General features: G+C 44.8%; 1 protein-coding gene across 1 annotated transcript in view; it reads left to right on the top strand.

The window, feature by feature from the left end:
• PLCZ1 (phospholipase C zeta 1) overlaps positions 1 to 20,929 on the top strand; it is a 136,860-nt gene that overhangs the window by 59,691 nt on the left and 56,240 nt on the right. Inside the window, exon 8 of the mRNA XM_034782037.1 lies at positions 12,353 to 12,583. Within this exon, the coding sequence (XP_034637928.1) occupies positions 12,353 to 12,583 (231 nt within the window). The remainder of the gene's footprint in view (positions 1 to 12,352; positions 12,584 to 20,929) is intronic.

Below are 20,929 nucleotides of genomic sequence, written 5' to 3'. Positions count from 1 at the left end.
CTGGCAAGAAGAATAATGTTGTTTGCAAGGAAACAGTTATTATGGTTTAGTTTGATCAGGTTACAGGGTCTTAAGATTTCTTTTTTATAATCAGCAGGGTCAATACATCAATATGCATTTATTTCATCTAAAGTGTTAGCTATCTTCCTTCCTCTGTTAGCACTTCACATATTGTGTAGTTTCTCAAATTCTTTTCTAAATATTGATTACAAACAATGCCTTATTCCAGTGTTTCTCATACTTTTTATCATTGTGTCTATTTCTGTCAAACTATATGAGCTGGGTCCCCACTTCCATGTGTGCTAGAGACACTATTCATTTACATCAACTATTAATGAAATCCTATAATATAAAAATACAGTAACTCCTTCGTTAACGTTGTAGTTATGTTCCTGAAATATGCTAATTTAAGCAAAACGATGTTAAGCGAATCCAATTTCCCTATAGGAATTGATGTAAATGGGGCAGGGTTAGGTTCCAGGGAAATTTTTTTTCACCAGACAAAAGTATCTATCTATCTATCTATCTATCTATCTATCTATCTATCTATCTATCTATCTACACAGNTATCTATCTATCTATCTATCTATCTATCTATCTATCTATCTATCTATCTACACAGTATAAGTTTTAAACAAACAATTTAATACTGTTCACAGCTATGATGATTGTGAAGCTTGGTTGAGGTGGTGAAGTCAGAGGCTGGAAGAGGGTGGGATATTTCCCAGAGAATGCCTTACTGCTAAATGATGAACTAGCACTCGGCTGAGCCCTCAGGGGTTAACACGTTAATGTAGCCTCACACTCTACAAGGCAGCACGAATGGAGGGAGGGGAGACAGCATGACAGAAAGAGATAGAGACACACACCGTGTGCATGTGTGTGTGTGTGTGTGTGTGAGAAAGAGAGAGAGAGAGAGAGAGAGAGAGAGAGACGTGCACATTGCCCCTTTAAGTACACTGACCCCACTCTGAGTACACTGCCTTTTTAAGTAGATCAGCAAGTTGAGACAGCAGCTGCTGCCAGCAAGCTCCCTCCATACTGAGCCCTGTTGTTCCCCCCCTGCTCTGTGGAGATGGGGTAAAGGAGCAGGGGGCAGGAATGGGAGGAGGGAGACATCCTGACATTAGCCCCCCTCTTCCCCGCCCCTGCACAGCAAGCAGCAGGCTCCTGTAAGCAGCTCCAAGGCAGAGGGCAGGAGCAGCACACGGCAGTGGGGGGAGGGACACCTGAATTGCCTGGCAATAGCCTGCTGGGTGGCTGCAGCACAGGGAACTTAGGGGAGCTGATAGAGGGGTTGCCAGTCCACCCTGGTTCCAAGCCCCCACCAGCTAGCTCCAACGGGCTGCTCTTTCTGCAAGAGTGGACAAAGCAGGTGGCTGCCAAATAACGTTATAAGGGAGCATTGCGTTCCCTAATTAATCAGCAACGTAACAACGAAACAATGTTAACCAGGACAACGTTAAGTGAGGAGTTACTGTATGTAAATTACAATAGCCTTACTTTATTATGTTTCAGTGATTGGATGAACATAAGAGGGGTCAGGGCCGGCTTTAGGCCGATTCGGCCGATTCCCCTGAATGGGGCCCCGCACAGCTGTCCACCCCGCCCCTGGCCCACTTCCCCCTCCTCCCGTGAACGCTCCGCCCACCTTATCCTCCCTCTCCCCTGCATCCCGCGAATCAGATGTTCGCGGGAAGCCTGAAACAAGCAGCAGGCAGGAGGTAAGCGGGGGGGGGGGCGAGGAGAGTTCCAGGGAGGCGCAGTGCAGCCCAGTCCGGCCCTGGCCGAGTGCGCGGCTCCCTCCGGCCTGGCCCCGGCCGAACACCCCCAGCCCGGTCCCGGCTGAGCGGCTCCGGCCCGGACCCAGACCCAGAACCGGCCGAGAGGCTCCGGCCCGGCCCCGTGGCCCCGGGCCCGGCCCCGGCCCGGCCGTGGACCCGGCCAAGTGGCTCTGGCCCGGCTCAGCTCGGGCCTTGCAGCGCCGGCCCCAGCCGAGCGGCGCCAGCGCGGACCGAGAGGCTCTGGCCCGGCCCTGGCCCAGCGGCTCTGGCCCAGATCTGGACCCGGTCCCGGCTGAGTGGGTCTGGCCCAGCCCGGCTTGGGCCCCGCGGCGCCGGGCTGGGGCACGGCTGAGCGGCTCCGGCCCGGACCCGGACCCAGAACCAGCCGAGCGGCTCCGGCCCAGCTCGGGCCCCGTGGTGCCGGCCCTGGCCAAGTGGCGCCGCCCCGGCACGAGAGGCTCCGGCCCGGCGGCCCCGGGCCCGGCTCCGGCGCGGACGTGGACCCGGCCGAGCGGCTCTGGCCCGGCTCAGCTCGGGCCCTGCGGCGCCGGCCCCAGCCGAGCGGCGCCAGCACGGACCGAGAGGCTCCGGTCCGGCCCTGGCCCAGCGGCTCCGGCCCAGACCTGGATCCGGCCCGGATCCGGACCCAGGCCCAGGCTGAGCGGGCCCAGACCCAGAGCCGGACCCGGGCCCGGGCTGAGCGGGCCCGGACCGTACCTGGACCCAGGTCTGGACCCAGCCCGGACCGAGCGGACCCAGCCCAGACCCGGACCCGGGCGAGCAGCTCCAGGCAGCGCGGTAAGGGGGCAGGGAGCAGGTGTTGGAAGAGGGCAGGGGAGTTTGGAGGGTTGTGGGGGGGTGGATAGGGGTCGGGGCGGTCAGAGGGCAGGGAACAGGGGGATTGAATGGGGGCAAGGGTCCTGGGGGGGCAGTCAGGAAGGAGCAGGGGTTGGGTTGGGTTGGGCGGTGGGGGGCAGTCGGGGCAGAGGTTCCAGGGGCAGTCAGGGACAGAGAGAAGGGGTGGTTGGATGGGGCAGGAGTCCCAGTGGGCCATCAGGAATGAGAGGAAGGGTTGGATGGGGCGGCAGGGGGCAGTCAGGGGACAGGGAAGGGGGGTGGATGGGGCGGGGTCCCGGGGTGGGTGTCAAGAACTTTAGGTAGGCTTAGCATGCATCCGTATACATTACGCAATGTATGTAATATAATTTTGTTATTATTTATATAGTTATGGAAAGTAAATAATACATGGAAGAAATGAAAGGTGTTTTTTTACGTGTCTTTTTTTTTTTTTTTAAGTCATCCCTGTTGGGGCCCCGCCGAAAATGTTCGAATTGGGCCCCACACTTCCTAAAGCCGGCCCTGAGAGGGGCAATTATTGTTGAGGAGAATGGAAATCTGGAGTGTTGGGGATTGTTTGGGCATAGTGTCCTGGAATGGTTTACGTAGTCTTCCTCTGCTTCCAAATACTTCCACAGTAGTGCCCATGAAACCTTTGACCCCCACCCTCCCTCATTTTGTCATCTTTACCTTCCTACCATCAAGACACTGAGGCAGCCTACTGCTGCTTCCTCCACCTCACTCCACACCCTAGGATGACACATTGCAGCATGCTAGTTGCATGGGAAAGACCTCAGTTGGAGTTTAAGCAAGCATGCAGGAAATTTAGAAGAAGACTGCATTTGCATTTTCTTATTTTTGAGCTTATAAATAGAAAAATAAGACTTTGAGGCCCTTCCCAAACACTGTTTAGGCCCCACTATTGTGGTTAAACTGAATAATTAGCCTGCCTCACCCCACTATGTGGGGCTTGATTTCATTGTTGATGAAGAGAGTTCCAATGTTCAAAATTCAGTATACAGACCCAAAGCAAAGTTAACAGTAGGCTCTTGAGTGGTAGACCTCTCTTCTATTACATATGTTTCTCTTTGGTGTTATTGATACAGAAGAACAACTGTTTATGAATTGGCAAAACAATGATTGTGATTCAATTTGGAAAAGAGAGAATGAAAAAAGCGTGTAATGTTTTGTGTCTTATTTAATTTACACAGACACTAGAATGACACTTCAGTTTTTATTAGAAACATTATTCCCATCTGCTCATATTGAGAGGGCAGGGTGCCAGGAGCTTTTCAAGGAACAATGACTAGTCCCTCGCTCAAGAAAATGTCTCTTAAACTGTGGTAATCTTGTTGATCATTGCCCTGACTTTAACATCCTTTTTTGGGAAACAGTAATGGAAAGATTATATAGAAATACCTCTGATAATATCTGGAGATCACTCTTTTTTGATCCCTGTCATTTTGATTTTAGATCAGAGTATGGTATGAAGACGTAATGGTTGATGGTAACCTTTTAGTGATGGAAATATTAAGCATCCATGCTGATTTTATATAAATCACTCAGCAGGCAATAGTTGTTATTGACATCTTTACAGACCCTAGTAAGGGCAGACTGAGTAATAGATTGGCTCTATTCTTCTCCTCCTGGAGATGGCCTAGAGAGTAGTACTAGGGAATGTTCATCTATTTCAACAACTCTCTACTATTGGCTACTACTGTAATCTGTTCTTACTCCCTCCCCTCACTTCCGCCCAAAAAACCCTTAGTATATTTGGCATTTAAGGAGATGGTAAGATGTTTTTGGCTACAATATCATATAACAACCATATTGCAACAGTACTCAGCTGTACACCTTTATTTCATTGATCCAGAAAGAATGGCAATTCATCTTTCCTAGTATCTATCTGAGATTGGGACTTGAATGTCGGGCATAGAGTGAGGAGAAGGAGGAGCATAGCCACTGCCTGTTACCATGGCAGCAGCAACTCAGGAATGAGTTTGCCACTGCTGACCAACCTCACAGTAGGAAAACAAAAGCTAGAACTAGGAATATTCACAGTAGGCTTATTTTCAATTTTTTTTAAACTCTACAAATGCAGTAAAAGTAAATTTACAGAGAATGTTTCCAGTATATTCATATGTGTGTCCTTTCCTCCTTGAAATCTAGTAAAACTATGATAAAAACAAGATAAAAGTCATGGCACTATTTTCCAAGAGCTTTGATTAAAATAAGTCTCTCTCTCTCTCCAGTTCCATTTGGTACATAAGTACAATTAAAAATGGTACCATTGAGAATATGTCTGATATAATTGCCTTAAAAAACCTCCAATAGCTTATCTCCTGTGCATTCTAACAAAGACATTAGCCAAAAAACATGGAGATCTTAACCATTTCCCCCTATTATTATGCAAATCTGCGGATAGTGACAAGGTTACTGCCCTGAGTCACACTCTCCCTTTCTTTCTCATCAATCTCTTAACATTTTCCTGGTCCAGCTCCAGTTGAACTGACCACAAACATCTTTCAGAATAAAGTGATCTCAAACACAAAACCTTAATAGCAAAAGTCCTTCCTTCCAGTGTTTCCTGAATGGGGTTGGATAGTGGTTTTCCATCCCTCTTCCCAGTCTGGAAGGGACATGCTGCATTACCCCTTTTCCTTTGGGAAGGAGGAGGGTGTTGTAAGAGAACTGGATTTAACATAACTCGCAGCCATCTTGTGCACTTTGGCTGCCATAAGCTGGAAGCGAGGACACCACACAGGAATAATTTGGTCTTGCTTAGGCAGATAGAACAAAAACAACTGCAAGCTGCAGTTCTACTGACTGGGGTAGATAAAGTGAAAAGACAGATTCATGAGAATGAGGGGAAATGTGGAAAACTGACCTTGATTCTGGTTGTCTGTGTTTGTAAGTTATTTTGCTGAAGCTGCTTTGCTGATAAGGAGAATAATGAATTGTTATTGGCTGTTGCTAGGGCCATTGTTAGCCTATTAGGGGCTATTATGAGTTATGTGCTTTGTCCAGAGAAAATCTATAGAGTTTAGTTAGAAAATGTGCTTTGGAGCAGTCCAAAGAAGCTTTTTTGGGGGGCAAGGATCTGGCACCTAAACTCCCCAGCAGCTGGACAGAAGAGGGGCCCCCGGAAGGCTGGTTGCTGATTCCTCAAAACCATTTCAGACATTAGGTAAATATAAATGTTTGGATTGCTCTAATCCTACTGATACAGATATATGTATGTGTGTGCTTAAGACCTAATAAAAAAAGTAGTTTTAGGTATAAACACACTTGTTTGTGCCAATCATTTATTAGACAGAGGAGCTAGGCCCCCATTGATTTATCCCTGACACGGCCTGGAGAGAAACAGTTAAGTTACCACTACTTTGGGTTCTGAAAACCCTGGGTAACAAGAGGGTTGCCAGTCCACTGGCAAACAGACTCTCTCTATTTATTTTCCATTTCACAGTGAGAACAGGGAAACTTTTATGCCAGTCTTCCCTTCCGAAGGTGTCTCTTGATTGGTTTATTGATTGATTGTATGGGATGGAAAGGGAGCCTTGTCCTCCCCTACACCACAAGGCTTCTAGTCCAAGGCCTTTAAAGAAATAGTAAGCTTTCCCCACTCCCCCCTCAGAGATTAATTGACCCTAACTCCTTTCCTTCACATTTCCCAAATTGTTAGGAAACAGAGAAAAGTAAAAGGTCTGGAGAGTGAGCAAACATAGGTACTTGGAAAAAAGAAAATAAAGCCCTCAAAATCCAAATTAATAATGCCGTTTAAAAATGGAAATTTTCTAATTCAAGCATCACTTTGATCACGTCAATATTGATTAAAGGTGAAGAAAAAGCTTCTTCTGGGAAATTGCAACATATGGGAACAGTTAAGGTACCCCTTCATAAAATTCATCATAAATAAAAATAAATAAAAACATTAGAATTATGGTGCAGGAATGGCCCTTTTTAAAATATCAGTGTAATCAGGGATGCTGGCCCTGTAAGACTAGGCTATCCCATTCCAGTAATTCTGGAGCAAAGGAAGACCTGGGAAATGGCAGAGGCAGGTGCTGGGAGAGAGCAAATGGTCCTGGGGAGGGATAATTTAAAAATCTATGGATATGCAAGAAGATTTTCAAAACCAAAGAAGTATTCACATTCCTCCTCCCCCTCCTCTCAGTCCTCTTTTACAGCTCTAGGATTTGTCTTCCATCTTTCTGTGATCTGACTTTTGATCTTTCTGAACCTGTGACAATCGGGAAGGCAGTTTCTTATCTTTGCCAATGTGCCTGGGACTTTGTGCTGAGTCTTGTGGTACTTTAGTTGTTCTGGCATGCATCATACTTTGGGCTCAACGTCACCTGAATTAAAGTACATTTTACCATAGGAGCTATTTTTGCTGATTTACTTATTTAAATCTATTGTGTTGAGAGATTTAAATTAGTGCTAGTCTCAAAATCCCTCCAGCACATAATAGGCAAGAATTTTGTTGGGTGGCAAATAATCTTATGTTGATGAATGCTAAGTATTATGGAGTAAACTGTAGAAAAGTGTCAACTGGCTTTTTGTTTAATGTGCAGAGAAACAAACATTAATAGCACATATCCTGGTAGAAAAGTGTGGCTTTAAATATATTTTTATTGACCAAGGATTTCTAAATTAGTATTGGTATCTCTATTTCACAGCCTGTATCATTATTGCTGTAAATTTTATACTTTTAAAATGTTTAAAACATAGTAGATAATCTTATTGTGTAGTTTCAAACATGAAACTGAAGGTCTGCACATAAAGTATTTATGTAAGGATAATCTAAATAAAGTACTCAAGCTACTTATACAGTACTCCATTTTTGCCACTTCTTTGTATTTGTTGTTCCTTAGATTTAAAACATCATATCTTTTGCAATTGATGATTCTGGTTTTATTAGTTTGTGGTGATCTTGCAAAATACTGTACCAAAATCTCTTTTTGACCAGAGAGACCTTCTGTAATTCTATCTGAAACCAACATGAATGTCATCATTTCTCTTTGATAAGATGAAACTATCATCTTAACAAGATATTTCAGACTACGTGTGCCTATGGAAAAGAGCTTTTTCATTCTGGGCCATATTGTGCCATCAGTCTATAAAGAAACCTCCAATTGCCTTCTGCTTAAAATGTGATGGCACAATATGACCCTCTGTTATTATGAAGCTGCTAGTCGCAACACCAACGTTTAAGTTTGGGTTCATTTTTTCTACTTAAAACAAAGTTATATACAAGTGCAGTAAATTAATACAATATCAATAAATACAAGAATGACAATTCCCTTTTGGATCTATGAAGTGAAAAACCCTTTATAAACATTTGAACAAACAGATGACCAAAAGTGTATACAACTGTTTTAAAATATCTAGAAATACTAATATATGGTAAAAAATTCAGAACTCTGCAGAAATATCAGCAATGCTAGAGCATGGGTGGTAAACATTAAGAATGTGCTATCTCTTCCCCTTGCACTCTGACAATTTGATCCTACAAACAAAATACCGCTGTTGAAAAGGAGAGTGTCAGCAACTGAAAGTTGGAATTTAGAATGGAATGCCTGTTTCCACCTTAATTATAACTCTAATATTTGCTACCATAAATGCTACAGTTTGTGTAAATGATGTTTCTTTTTATGCACACTTTGTATTTCTTAATGGGTATCTTAATAATACACTATTTGAATCACAGGTAAATTCAATTATCTGTTATGTAATGTGTAAGTATTTATATGTTTTCACAACCTTCCCAGACCTTTATTAATATATTAATATAATAATTAATTAATATATTAATATAAACCCTGAATTCTTTGCTACTTCATGTGAAACATGTGATGTAATTATGTGACTCTCATGGTCTAAGGGGTTAACTAAATCCTGTTTCTCTGTATCAATTCACTATATACAGAGGTAAAGATAATGACTGTTATAAGATGACCATTTTACTGTAGAGATTATATGGACATTATCGTCTCTAAGGACATGTCTACACTACTACTTATGTCATTCAGGGGTGTGAAAATACCCCCCCTGAATGACATAAGCTTCTCCCGCTGACATAGAGTTGCTTGTTGAGGTGGCTTTATTATGTCGACAGGAGAGCGACTACATGGGCCATCTTATAGCAGCGCATCTTCATTGGTGCAGCTCTGCCGCTGTGAGCTCACTAGTGTAGACATGGCCTTACATGAAGATTAGGCTCTGTGGTGCTGATGTGAGAAAATAAACAAACCAATTATGTTTAAATAAGGCTGCCACTGTGATGAGGAAATTAGAAGTTAAGGATTATGTGTGGCCACTACCTCTATAAACTCAGTGCAGAGCATATTTCATGTCTACCCTGAATAAACAGGATCTCCCTTTTGGTTTTTGTTGTTGGTTTGTTTGGTTTTTTGTTTCAATAGAAATCTTAGACTTCATTGGTAAGGTTCTCAGAGAAGAATATATGTTCTTGTTGCATCTTTGGTGAATCTTTTAACCTAAAAAGGGAACAATTTAAGCACTACTCACCATTTGCACAGTAGAAGTCCACTACTACAGTCTACTGCAGTTAGTCCAGTTTATTAGTCCACTACTACTCTTGACTGCACAGAAGCCCAACTACTACAGTCAGTAGAAATCTAGTGTAGTGTGCTTCCCAAACCGGTCACCTCTTTGACCTTTTCGACATTCTTAGTAAGACTAGAGAACTTCTGCCCTCATTATAAGCTTTCCGTTTATCATCCTTCAAATGCCTAATGCAGGACCTGAGGAATACTTGTGAGAAAGATTTGTCGTTAAACACATTTCTGTGATACCGCTCACTGTAGTATCTAGAGGACCAAAGCATGCTGCCACATTGATAGGGAATGGAACCAGAAAAGTCTTAGCACTCATTTTTCATATTCTCAAGATCAAATACACCTGACAGAAGATCCCAAGACCAATCCCTGAGGAACTCCACTGTAACTGCCCTCCAGCCTTACAGTTCACCTTTCAGTGTGACCCATTGTAGTCTCCCCTTTAACTAGTTCCTTATCCAACTTTCAATTCTCATATTAATCCCCATTTTCTCCAATAATTTCCCATGTGGAACTGTATTAAATGCCTTACCGAAATCCGGGTAGATTAGATTGCAATTCCTTGTCTAAAACAAATCTGTTATCTTCTCAAAGAAAGCAATCAGTTTGGTTTGGTATGATTTAACTTTTGTAAAACCACGTTGTATTTTATCCCAATTACCATTTACGTCTATGTCCTTAACTACTATTTTCTCTTTCAAAATTAGATCTAAGTCCTTGCAGAGAATTGAGGTCAAATTACAAGCCTGTAGGTTCCCAGATCACATTTTTTCCCTTTCTTAAAAATAGGTACTATATTAGCAATTCTCCAGTCACATGTACTACCCTTCACTTTACAGATTAATTCAAAATCTTTGCTATTGGGCTTGCAATTTCATATGCCAGTTCCTTTAATATTCTTGGATGGAGACTATACAGGTCCCCCAATTTAGTCCAATTGAACTGTTTGACTTCTACTTTGGATGTGGTAATTACTACTTCCATATCCTCATTTCCATTAACCACCCTGCCACTACCACTAAGCTCCTCTTTACCCTTATTAAAAACTGAGGGAAAGTATTCGTTTAGGTGTTGGGCCATGCCTAGGTTATCTTTGAACTTCACCCCATTCTCAGTGCTTAGCAGTATCACTTCTTCTTTTCTTGTTTGCCACATGACCAATGAGCTGCAATATTCCCCTCTGAAGACTGCCTGCTGGAGAGGATTTGTATTTTGGATGGGATGGCTTGTGATTTCTGTACTCAGTGGGAGCCTCTGGGTGCTAAGCACTTTTGAAAATCAGAGGCGTTAACTTCAGGGCATAAATGGGAGCCAAGTTATTTGGAAACTCTGGGTCCAGTTGTGGATCCCAGGGCTTTGGAAAATCTGTCCCGAAATTTAATTTCATAAGTACTTCATGGTGCATCCGAAGAAGTGAGGTTTTTACTCACGAAAGCTTATGCCCTAATAAATCTGTTAGTCTTTAAGGTGCCACCAGACTCTTTGTTGTTTTTGTAGATACAGACTAACACGGCTACCCCCTGATACTTGATAAGTACTTTGTATTTATTATGTAATCTGTGATCATATTAGCAACATAATACTGCATTCTTCACTCAGCTAATGAACATTTACTGGGAAAAGAAGCAAAATCTAAAGAAAGGGGCCTTGGGATAACCCTAGTGCCCTTGCCAAAATTCCATTTTTCATTTAATACAAATTTATGTAAATGTTCTGGTTCATGGTTGTCTGAAGATGTGGTGCTACAGCCTTCTCATTTTGTTTATATATTACTTATTTACTTAAAAGTAAATATTTGCTTGTAACATGGTTCTACAACACTCTTTATTATAATATGAAATAGTTGCCTGTTTTTAACTGCAGAATTACTCTTCAGACCCCTAATAGATACTCTTTTATCAAAATTAATTCTTTTTAACTCTGTACAGTGGTTTTAGTAAGGCAACAAGGGAAATGTATAACAACCACTAAGACGTGTAAAGACTTTTGATAGTTTACATTTTATAGTTTGGCATGCTGATCAAGTAAGATGCTGCCATTTACCTAGAAATGAATGTCATTCTGCTTACAAAGTAATAGTTCAGTAAGACCATTTTTGCTGTCTGATAATGGTTATCATTGGAAACTTGACTGTGTACATTTTGTATATCTGTATAAATTCTGTAATTTGAAATTTTGTCTATTTTTTTCTGTCAGGAATAATAAAGCTATCAATTTTTTAGGTACTGTATACTTTAAAAAATGACACTTTCCTTAGGTACCAATAGATCCCTAAATTTGTATCAGCATCAGATCCGTGATCCACAACATGGTCTGCAGATATAAAGCAGATATCCACAGATTTGGTGAGCTCTAAGTATCAAGACTCTGAGCTCTATTAAGTTAACTTTATTGAAGATATAGGATTAAAAAAAAAAGGTCCTGCTGTGCTTATACACATATGAAAATAAGTAATGGTAGGATCATAGCTTGGTATACAGGGCAGCAGTGTACTATGCAAATAGGGCACCAAAATTCCTGCCTTCCTTAGCTAGAACCACTTCCATAGGTGTAGTCAGATATCAAAACAAGAATTGTTCTCATATGTGTGTGCATTTGTATTTATAAAAAACAAAGTGAAGCTTAATAAACAATACCATCTATGTTCACATATATGCGTACACACCTATTGTGCTGCCATTGGCATTCAGCCAATACATTCTCACTGACTTGTACCTAGCACCGATATGGAGCAACAATTTCTTGCTTGCCCTTGCTACGTGGCAATCACATTCTTTTGGTAGATGGGTGCTGAATACCCACTTCTCTTCTTACAACACTCTTGCTCATTGTTCCAGCACTGGTGTGTTTTGCATGATGGCAAACTTCATTTGTATTTTTACCTTTCTTCTCCTTATTGTATGGAGTAGTCTGTTATGCTCAGTTTTTTTTGTTCTCTAAAACTTACATTGTCATGAAAGATAATTTGGTTGGTAAGATATTTGGTTGTCCATTACTCTAGAGTGCTCGTTTGTGAACATCACCCCACCAGCACCCATAATTCTAAAACAAATTACATCTATAAAATACATTTTGAGAATAGGCGTTGCAGTGTTTTTATATGAAAATGTATTATTAAATGCATTATGATGCTTTCTACTGTTTCCACAGGAATTAAAATTCAAAATATTGGTAAAAAATAAAAAAGTTGGAACACTTGAAGAAACTGTTCTCAGGAGAGGTCTTGATAGCCATGGTGAGATAGGGGAATTTGTAGAAGAGGTAGAGCAATCTGAAGATGATGACGCTGATGAAAGCACTCCCGTGCTACCAAAATCTCCTCTGCTAAAAAGAAGAAATGCAGTTAAGAGATCTCCACCACCCCCTCGAAAAAAGCGCAAGGTAAAAGTATGCTGTCTCATAGGAAATTAGAAGGTGAACAGAGGGTTTATTTTCTTTGGTTGATATTTTTTTTAAAAGTAGCTTATGATAGATCATAAACAAAATTTAAAGGGTAGGTTTTAAAATTACAAATTCATGTTAAAGCAAAATATGTAAAAATAGTATTTTTCATCTCATGGCGCCCTTCATTTCCTCACTCAGGCAATGCATCCAGTCAAGATACAGCATATTTTGGCATCCAGTTCAAGTGCAGTCCTTCTCAATTCCTTCATGCCAAATTTAATTTTCCCTGAACTTCTCCATTCTAACCTTGTGCTTAGCCTGTCCATTGCCCTCACCAGCTAGGGGTTCCAACAGACAAGATGCAGTGCTGTTCACATTGCACTGCTTATGCTCATTCTCCTTATTGGACTGCCCATGAGGAGAAGTGGGGTTTTGTGCGCCTTCTAATGAAGGCAGGGAGAGGGAGAGTTCCTCTGACGTCCCTCCTGTCTACAACTCTCCCACCACTCCCAATCAGACCAAACAGTTTGTCCAAGAAGCTTTAAAGAATCTCATTCACCTAATTTTCTGTATTCTGTTTTTATGCACAGGACTAGGTAGGCATAGGGTTACAATAAAAAGTATTTACAGTGCTAGGCAGGAGTTTTGCTTTCTCATTTACCAAGATACTGAAGAGATCATTAAATGAACCTCTACTCTTAAAGGTGACTATAACAATGGCATGTAGTTCCATGTTTATGTCCACTGATTTCCATGTTAAGTGTGCTCAATTAACTAAAGAGATAGATACATAGACTCATAGACTTTAAGGCCAGAAGAGACAATTGCAATCATCTTGTCTGACTTCCTGCAGGTCATAGAATCTCACCCACCCGCTCTTGTAATAAACCAATAACCTCTGGCTAGGATGACCAGACATCAAGTATGAATAATCGGAACGAGGGTGAGGGGTAATAGGCACCTATATAACATTAAACCCCAAATATCGGACTGTCTCTATAAAATTGGGACATCTGGTCACCCTATCTCTGGCTGAGTTACTGGAGTCCTCAAACCATGATTTAAAGACATCAAGTTACAGAGAATCCACCATTTACTCTAGTTTAAACCTGTAAGTGACCCAGGCCCCATGCTGCAGAGGAAGGCAAAAAAAAAAAAAAAAACAAAAAAAAACAACCCAAATCTCCCCCCCCGCCCAAAACCCCAGGGTCTCTGCAAATCTGACCTGGGGGGGAAATTCCTTTCCTGCCCCAAATATGGTGATCAGTTGTACCATGAGCATGTTGGCAAGACCCACCAGCCAGACACCTGGGAAACAATTCTCTGTAGTAACTCAGCTCTCCAATCTAGTGTCCTATCTCTGGTCACTGGCGATATTTGCTACTAGCAGTTGCAGATGGGTCACAGGCCATTGTAGGCAGTCTCATCATACCATCTTTTTCGTAAACTTATCAAGTTCAGTCTTGATGGTTCTTTGTCATGGAAATCTGCTGCTTCCTGAGGTATGGAACTGCGGGTTTCTCCTGTTTCCAGGTTTCAGAGGGAGGCAAGAGGTATCTGTTCCCCACAGATTTCTGCCTCTCAGCACCTACTGAGCTGCACTGAGATTATGTCCCAGGTTTCTAGTGCTGTGCTCAGAGGCAGAGGTTTCCTCAGCAGATCTCTTTCTCTTGTTCTCTGTGAATGCTCTTTTAATCAGGTTTTTTTTTGCCACTTTCTTTCTTTCCCTTCAGCTTGGTCTCTGCCAGCCAGGGAATGGGTCTTCAGGGGAGGACTCTGAAGAAAGCTGGGGATTCCTCTAGCCTAGTAATAGACCCCCACAGCTAGTCCTTAAGAGAGTGCCCTGCAAGGGCTTTGCTCTCTTCTGAGGTAGCACAGTTTAGCACTGATCAGCCCAGGATCCCTGGTCTGGACAAATGAAGAGATCATATATCAACTGCCTCCAATTCTCAGCCTTAAGATCCTTGTAAAGCTTCAGGGTCACAGCCGAGGAAAGCCAGTTTTAGTTCATTCTGACAGTACAGCAAGCAAGGACTAACGACCAAATCCTTGACTGAAGAAGGCTCAGTCCGGTTAGATTAAGAGCAGCAGAATTTATCTTGCATCAAAGCAAAACATATACCCGGAGTCCTCAACTTATAGGCGAAGTGACTCAGTCACACACAGGGTCTACCGGAGCGGTTTCTAGACTGGGGTATTCCAGCCCAGCCACACTCCGCAGAACATGCCTACGACGGACATGATTGGTACAGTAAAATATGCTGATCTACCAGGGTTTTTCAGCTGCATTTGGGCTGTTGATGTATTCTCCCTGTGCAGCAGTGACATCCTACTATATACTGCTCCCTCCAGTACCTCACTTACTTAGGAAAATAAAATTGGATAGGGAGAGCACAATCTTAATTGCCTCAGATTCTATCCATCAGTGTTAGAACTCTGACTTTTTAATGCTTCCTATCAAAAGTCAGATCTCTGTCTCAGAGGTCCATTAATCATGGAGTAAGATACAATGCTGTATTGTTTTCTGCTCTCTCTTTCTTCAATTTTGCCTGCACCCTGAGCTACTCCCTGCCTGCACACAGCCCCTAGCTACCCCCCGCCTGCACCCTGAGTGGTTTTCAAATTTTTGAGCTGAGCCCTGCCCCCACTTTGAGTTATAATTTTTGGTTGCGCTCCCCCCCCCCCGCCCCAACTCAGACAGGCTGGGTGGCCAGCTGAGATGAGTCAGGGGGTGGAGGTGGTGTTCCCTCCCTCGGCCACTCTGTGCAGAGCTGGCCTGAGCCCCGCTGGGCCCTGCCCCCCCCAAATAGAAGTCAAACTATGCCTATGCCCAAAGCCACTCCCCGCACCAAACAGATGGAGCCCCAAGTCTCCTGCACCCCGCTGGGCCCTGGAGTTTTTATAGCATGTTGGGATTCAGAAAGAAAAAGGTTGAGAATCCCTGCCATAGACTAGTATAATATATTGCCAGGTAGTTTTTCAGTCTATCGCACCTAAATTTTCCTTTCTTAATTGTATCCCATTACTCCTCCCACATTGTACCACCCTAAACTATTGCTTTCACTTATCGCTGTGTACATCTTTCAAGTACATCTTTGTACATCTGTCAAATATTGTAGACTGCTATCATGATAACCACTTTGTTATTGTTTACCTAAGCTCTAACATAGACATATTATATATAACTTATATAAAGTATAACTTATAGATATTAAGCTCTTATAACATTTCCCAGGTAAGTTGGTCTTCAGCCCATTGATAATTTTTCTTCCTGTGTTCTGAGCTTGCTCCATTTTGTCAATATACTTCTAGTTCAGATGCTCAGAACTGAATGTGATATTTAGGTGAATTTTGTTGTTTCAAGTATCTGAAGGAAGGAATCTTAGCAACCATGAACTAAAGCACATCCACTGCTATAGAAAAGAACAATGGATCTTTCCTCTACTGCACCACAGTGGTTGCAAAATTACACCCACCAAAACTAATCTGAACCATAAACATATTTAACCCAGAATGGCTTCATGTAATATGAGAACCTTGCACTTCTCACTTTGAAGAGGACTATCAACCTAAGTAATGGAAAAGATCACCGGAATGCAAGATGGCCTGTCAGCATGTATGTGATCCATAATGACTTTCCCTCTCTCAAAGAATTCAGACTCTTCAATCAAGCAGCATAAAAGCACTATAAAATGTCAGTACTACAACATGTGAATAATGTAGGGTGACCAGATGTCCTGATTTTATATAGACAGTCCCGATTTTGGTTTTTTTTTTCTTATATAGGCTCCTATTACCCCCCACCCCCATCCCGATTTTTCACATTTGCTGTCTGGTCACCCTAGATTAAATAATGCAAGCTCTTATTGTCTAATGAGGGAAATTAAGGTCTCTTCTGCCCCCTAATTACAGAACTCATAGTTCTTCTTTGAGTGCTTATTCATGTCAATTCCAATCAGGTGTGTGTGCGCACATGTGCACGGTAGCCGGAAGATTTTCCCCTAGCAGCATCCGTCAGGTCGGCCTGGACACCCCCTGGAGTTGCGCCTTCATGGAGCTCAATATAGAGCCCCGCCAACCCACCATTCCCTCAGTTCCTTCTTACTACCAGTGACGGTTAGCTGGAACTTTCCTATGCTCTTGTCTCAACAAGCACATTCAGCATTGTTCTTATATTGTTCTCCATTAGTTCTCCATTGTTCATTACAGATAGTAGTTAGTAGTTCGTTAGTGTTAAATAAGTTTCCTTTTTGGTGGGGAATCCCCTCCTACACTCTCCTGACACCAGGGCATGCCAGGGTCTCCGGGCTTCAAAGTCGGCGAAGCTTGCGGCAAGTGTATGCCCAAAAGCGATCCTCACACCTCGTGTCTAAGGTGCTTAGGAGAGGGCCATCAGAAGGATCACTGTGTCATTTGTAAGACCTTTTGGCCCAGGACTTTAAAAGATACAGAGCAGTGCCTGAAGGTTATGTTGATGGAGGCAGCACTACGCACCCCCGTCCGACCCTGGGTTGACAGACCCTGCGCTGAATACCTCCTCCTCAGTGTGGAGCGCTCCAGCATCGTCAGCACAGGCACCGGTGCCAGGTAAGGATAAGGACTCACAACACTGTCCTGGCTCCACTCACGGCTCACATGTTGCACACAGGCACCTTTTGCAATCACTGGTGTCACAAAACTTGAAGAGGTCAGAGAGGGGTCAGTCTCCCTCTTCTAGACCTAAGGAGCCTGCCACTGTTAGATCTGAGTCGAGCCACACTAGTGCTGCTCCACCTGTGACGGTCGCGCCAACTCCTGCCTGCGTAGAGGGGCAGCTGAGGCCAAGCCGTGAGCTGCACCTCACTTCGACACTGGAGGCGTTTGAAGTGGCCCAAGAACTGCTTCACCTCACGGCACTGTTCTCTCCACCCAGACAGGATAAGTCGCTGGCACCAGTAGCTTCCCGGGCTCCTTCAAGGGGAAAGCCTGCTATGATAGCCCCCCGATCTCTGACCCCCCTGCACCACTCCCCAGCACTGGAGGACACCCGGCCATGCCGATCCCTGATCCCTCAGTGTGAAAGCACGATGCCTAGAAATACCGCTCCTCTGTGGTCATCGTTTTCAGACACCTCAGAGTCGTAGTTGGGCTCGTATCGGTCCCGGAGGAGTTGGAGCAGATAGTCCATGTCAACTCGGGACCGGCACCCTCACCCGGCACAGTGGCCTGCCCAATGGCAGCTCCCGGCGCAATGGCCTTTTAGACTCCCTGGGCTTTTCATCAAAGCCAAGGTTGCAGCCAAGGGTCTCATTCCAGGGTGACGTCAGTGTCCTCGACCTCATTTCTTCCCCCGCCAGCACCAGCATGGTCAGGTACAGGCCCATTACAACCCTGTACTACTATTTCGGTGCCTCCGGCACAGCCAGCACCAGGCCCAGAGCTACCGGTGGCACCAGCACCAGCAGCGATTCCGACATTAAGAACATCGGCACTTATGGCACTTTCAGCACTGGTGGTGCCTGCATTGGTGTATGCAGCCCCTACACTGAGGAGTGCGACACCATCTAGGTCGGCACTTGGCTAGGAAACCCAGGTGCCATGGGACCCTTTGGGGGTGGAAGGAAGTGAGCAGCGACCGCTTATGGGGGGTCTCTTCTTCGTCCTCGCCAGATGAGGCATTGGCAGGCACGGCGACAGCCCCGGCCCTGGAGGACAACAGGGTTCTGCAGCAATTGCTATGGAGGGTTGCCCAGGGCCTGGGCATTCAGGTGGAGGAGGTAGTGGAGGATACAGATACAATGGGGGATATCCTCGACCCCTCCGGACCTGCACCTATTGCCCTGCCCCTCATAAAGACCATCTCTGACACCACGAAAACTCTGTGGAAGACCCCAGCCTCATTGCCCCATATGGCTAAGCATAATGAAAGACGCTAAATCATGCCGTCCAAGGGCTATGAGCATTTATACACTCATCCCACACCTGACTCTCTTATGGTTGATGCTGACAACCAACGTGAGCGTCAGGGCTTCCAGGGACTCTCCCTGAAGAATCGGGAGGTGAAAAGACTTGACCTTTATGGAAGAAAGGTCTACTCCACTGGGGGCTTGCAGCTCTGCATATCCAATCAGCAGGCCATCGTCAGCAGGTACTCCTACAACACCTGCTCGGCGATGGCCAATTCAGGGAGCTGCTCCCCTCGGACTCCTGTGCCAAGTTTTTGGCATTGGTTGATGAAGGGAGACTCATCTCAAGGGTGTCCCTTCAGTCGGTGCTTGACGGGGCAGAGGTGGCCACCAGGGTTATGGCCACACGAGTGGCTATGTGAAGGGGCTCATGGTTTCTGGTCTCCCCTACGAGGTACAGCAAATCATTCAGGACCTGCCTTTTGAGGGTGAGACTCTCTTCTCAGAAAAGACTGACAAAAGGCTTAACAGCCTTAAAGACTCCAGAGTCACCTTGAGGTGCTTAGGACTCTATACGCCTTCAATGCAGTGGAGACACTTCCAGTTCAGTCACCAGAACCGCCAAGATGGCTCCAGAAGGAGAAATCGGAGTGGCAGGAGAAGGCTGTGTCAACCCTCTGGCCAGGGCTTGGGACAATCTAAGCCATCTTCAGGGGCCAAACCAGCCTTTTGAAGGTGCAGTCGAGGATGGGCCACCAGAGCAACGTCTGGATCCACCCCGCCTTATCTTTTCGTCCCAACTATCCCCTTTCTACCGTGCATGGTACTGTATCACTTCCAACTGCTGGGTGCTCCATCCAATTCTGTGCCCTCATGCCCTTCCATACCCCTTCCCTCACCTCTTCAGGGATGCCTCTCATGAGCAACTCCTTATACAGGAGGTGCACTCGCTCCTATCTCTAGGGTCAGTAGAAGAGGTTCCTCAGGAGCAGAAGGGCAAAGGCTTCTATTCCCAGTATTTCCTAATACCAAAAGCCAAAGGCGGCCTCAGGCCCATCTTGGTCCTTTGAGAACTCAACAAGTTCATAAAGTTCCTCATGGTCTCTGTGGCCTCCATCATCCCCTCGCTGGATCCAGCAGACTGGTATGCTGCCCTCGACTTGAAGGACACATATTTTTATATCACTATTACTAAGCCCCGTAGAAAGTATCTCAAGTTTGTGGTAAACAATACCCATTACTAATTCACAGTCCTTCCATTTGGCCTGTCAGCAGCAACTTGAGTCTTCACCAAGTGCATGGCAGTTGTCGACGTTTTCTTGTGCAGGCACCAGGTACAGGGGTTTCTGTACCTCGACAACTGGCTGATCAGAGGCTGCTCCAGGACCCAAGTGGAAGCTCGGGTCAGATTCATCAGAGCCACCTTCAACAACCTGGGTCTCCTTCTAAATGAAGCAAAATCAATTCTGTCCCCTGTACAGAGGATAGGGGCAGTACTGGACTTGACCTAAGCCAGGGAATACCTCCTGGAAGCGAGGTTTCAGGCCCTCACTGACATCATTTGAGGCCTCACACAGTTTCACACCATCACAGCAAGAAACTGTCTGAAGCTTCTTGGACACATGGCTGCCTGTACCTAGGTGGTGCAGCATGCCAGACTCAGGCTTTGACCTCTTTAGTTGTGGCTCACGTCAGTATATCGCCCAGCCCGGGACAGCTTGGACAGGATCGTGACCCTGCCTCACCCACTCCTTGACTCTCTCCTGTGGTGGCTCGACCCTCAGGAGGTATGCTCAGGGGTCCCCTTCACCATTCTGCTGCCCTCTCTGTTGCTAGTGACGGACACATCAGCATAGGCTGGGGAGCTCATCTGGGAGACCGCAGGACCCAAGCTCTCTGGTCTCACGCAGACCTGGCTCTCCATATCAACGCAGAGAGCTGAGAGCGGTGCACCTAGCGTGCCAGACCTTCCATGCACACATAATGGGACATTGTGTATCTGTTATGACAGACAATACAACAGCAATGTTCTACATCAACAAACAGGGGGGTGCACGCTCCTCTTCCCTCTGCCAAGAAGCCCTCATGCTGTGGGACTTCTGTGTGGAGCATTCAATACACCTGCATGTGACGTACCTCCCCAGGGTACAAAACAAGCTGGCGGGCCACCTCAGCAGGTCGTTTCAAGTCCATGAGTGGTCCCTTCACATGGACATTGCATTTTCAATCTTCCATAGGTGGGTTTTTCCCCAGATATACCTATTTGCCACGCGACATAACAGGAAGTGCCAGCAGTTCTGCCCCTTCCAGAATCACAGCCAGAGCTCCAGAGTGGATGCCTTCCTTCTTTCATGGGGAGGCCATCTCCTTTCCACCTTTCTGTCCATACCGCTCATTCACAAGGTACTCCTCAAGATCCAGAGGGAATGAGCTTGGGTCATATTGATAGCACCAGCCT

This window comes from Trachemys scripta, chromosome 1 (genome assembly GCF_013100865.1).
Source record: "Trachemys scripta elegans isolate TJP31775 chromosome 1, CAS_Tse_1.0, whole genome shotgun sequence".
Lineage (NCBI taxonomy): Eukaryota > Metazoa > Chordata > Testudines > Emydidae > Trachemys > Trachemys scripta.
This window is presented reverse-complemented; position numbering and strand designations above follow the sequence as displayed.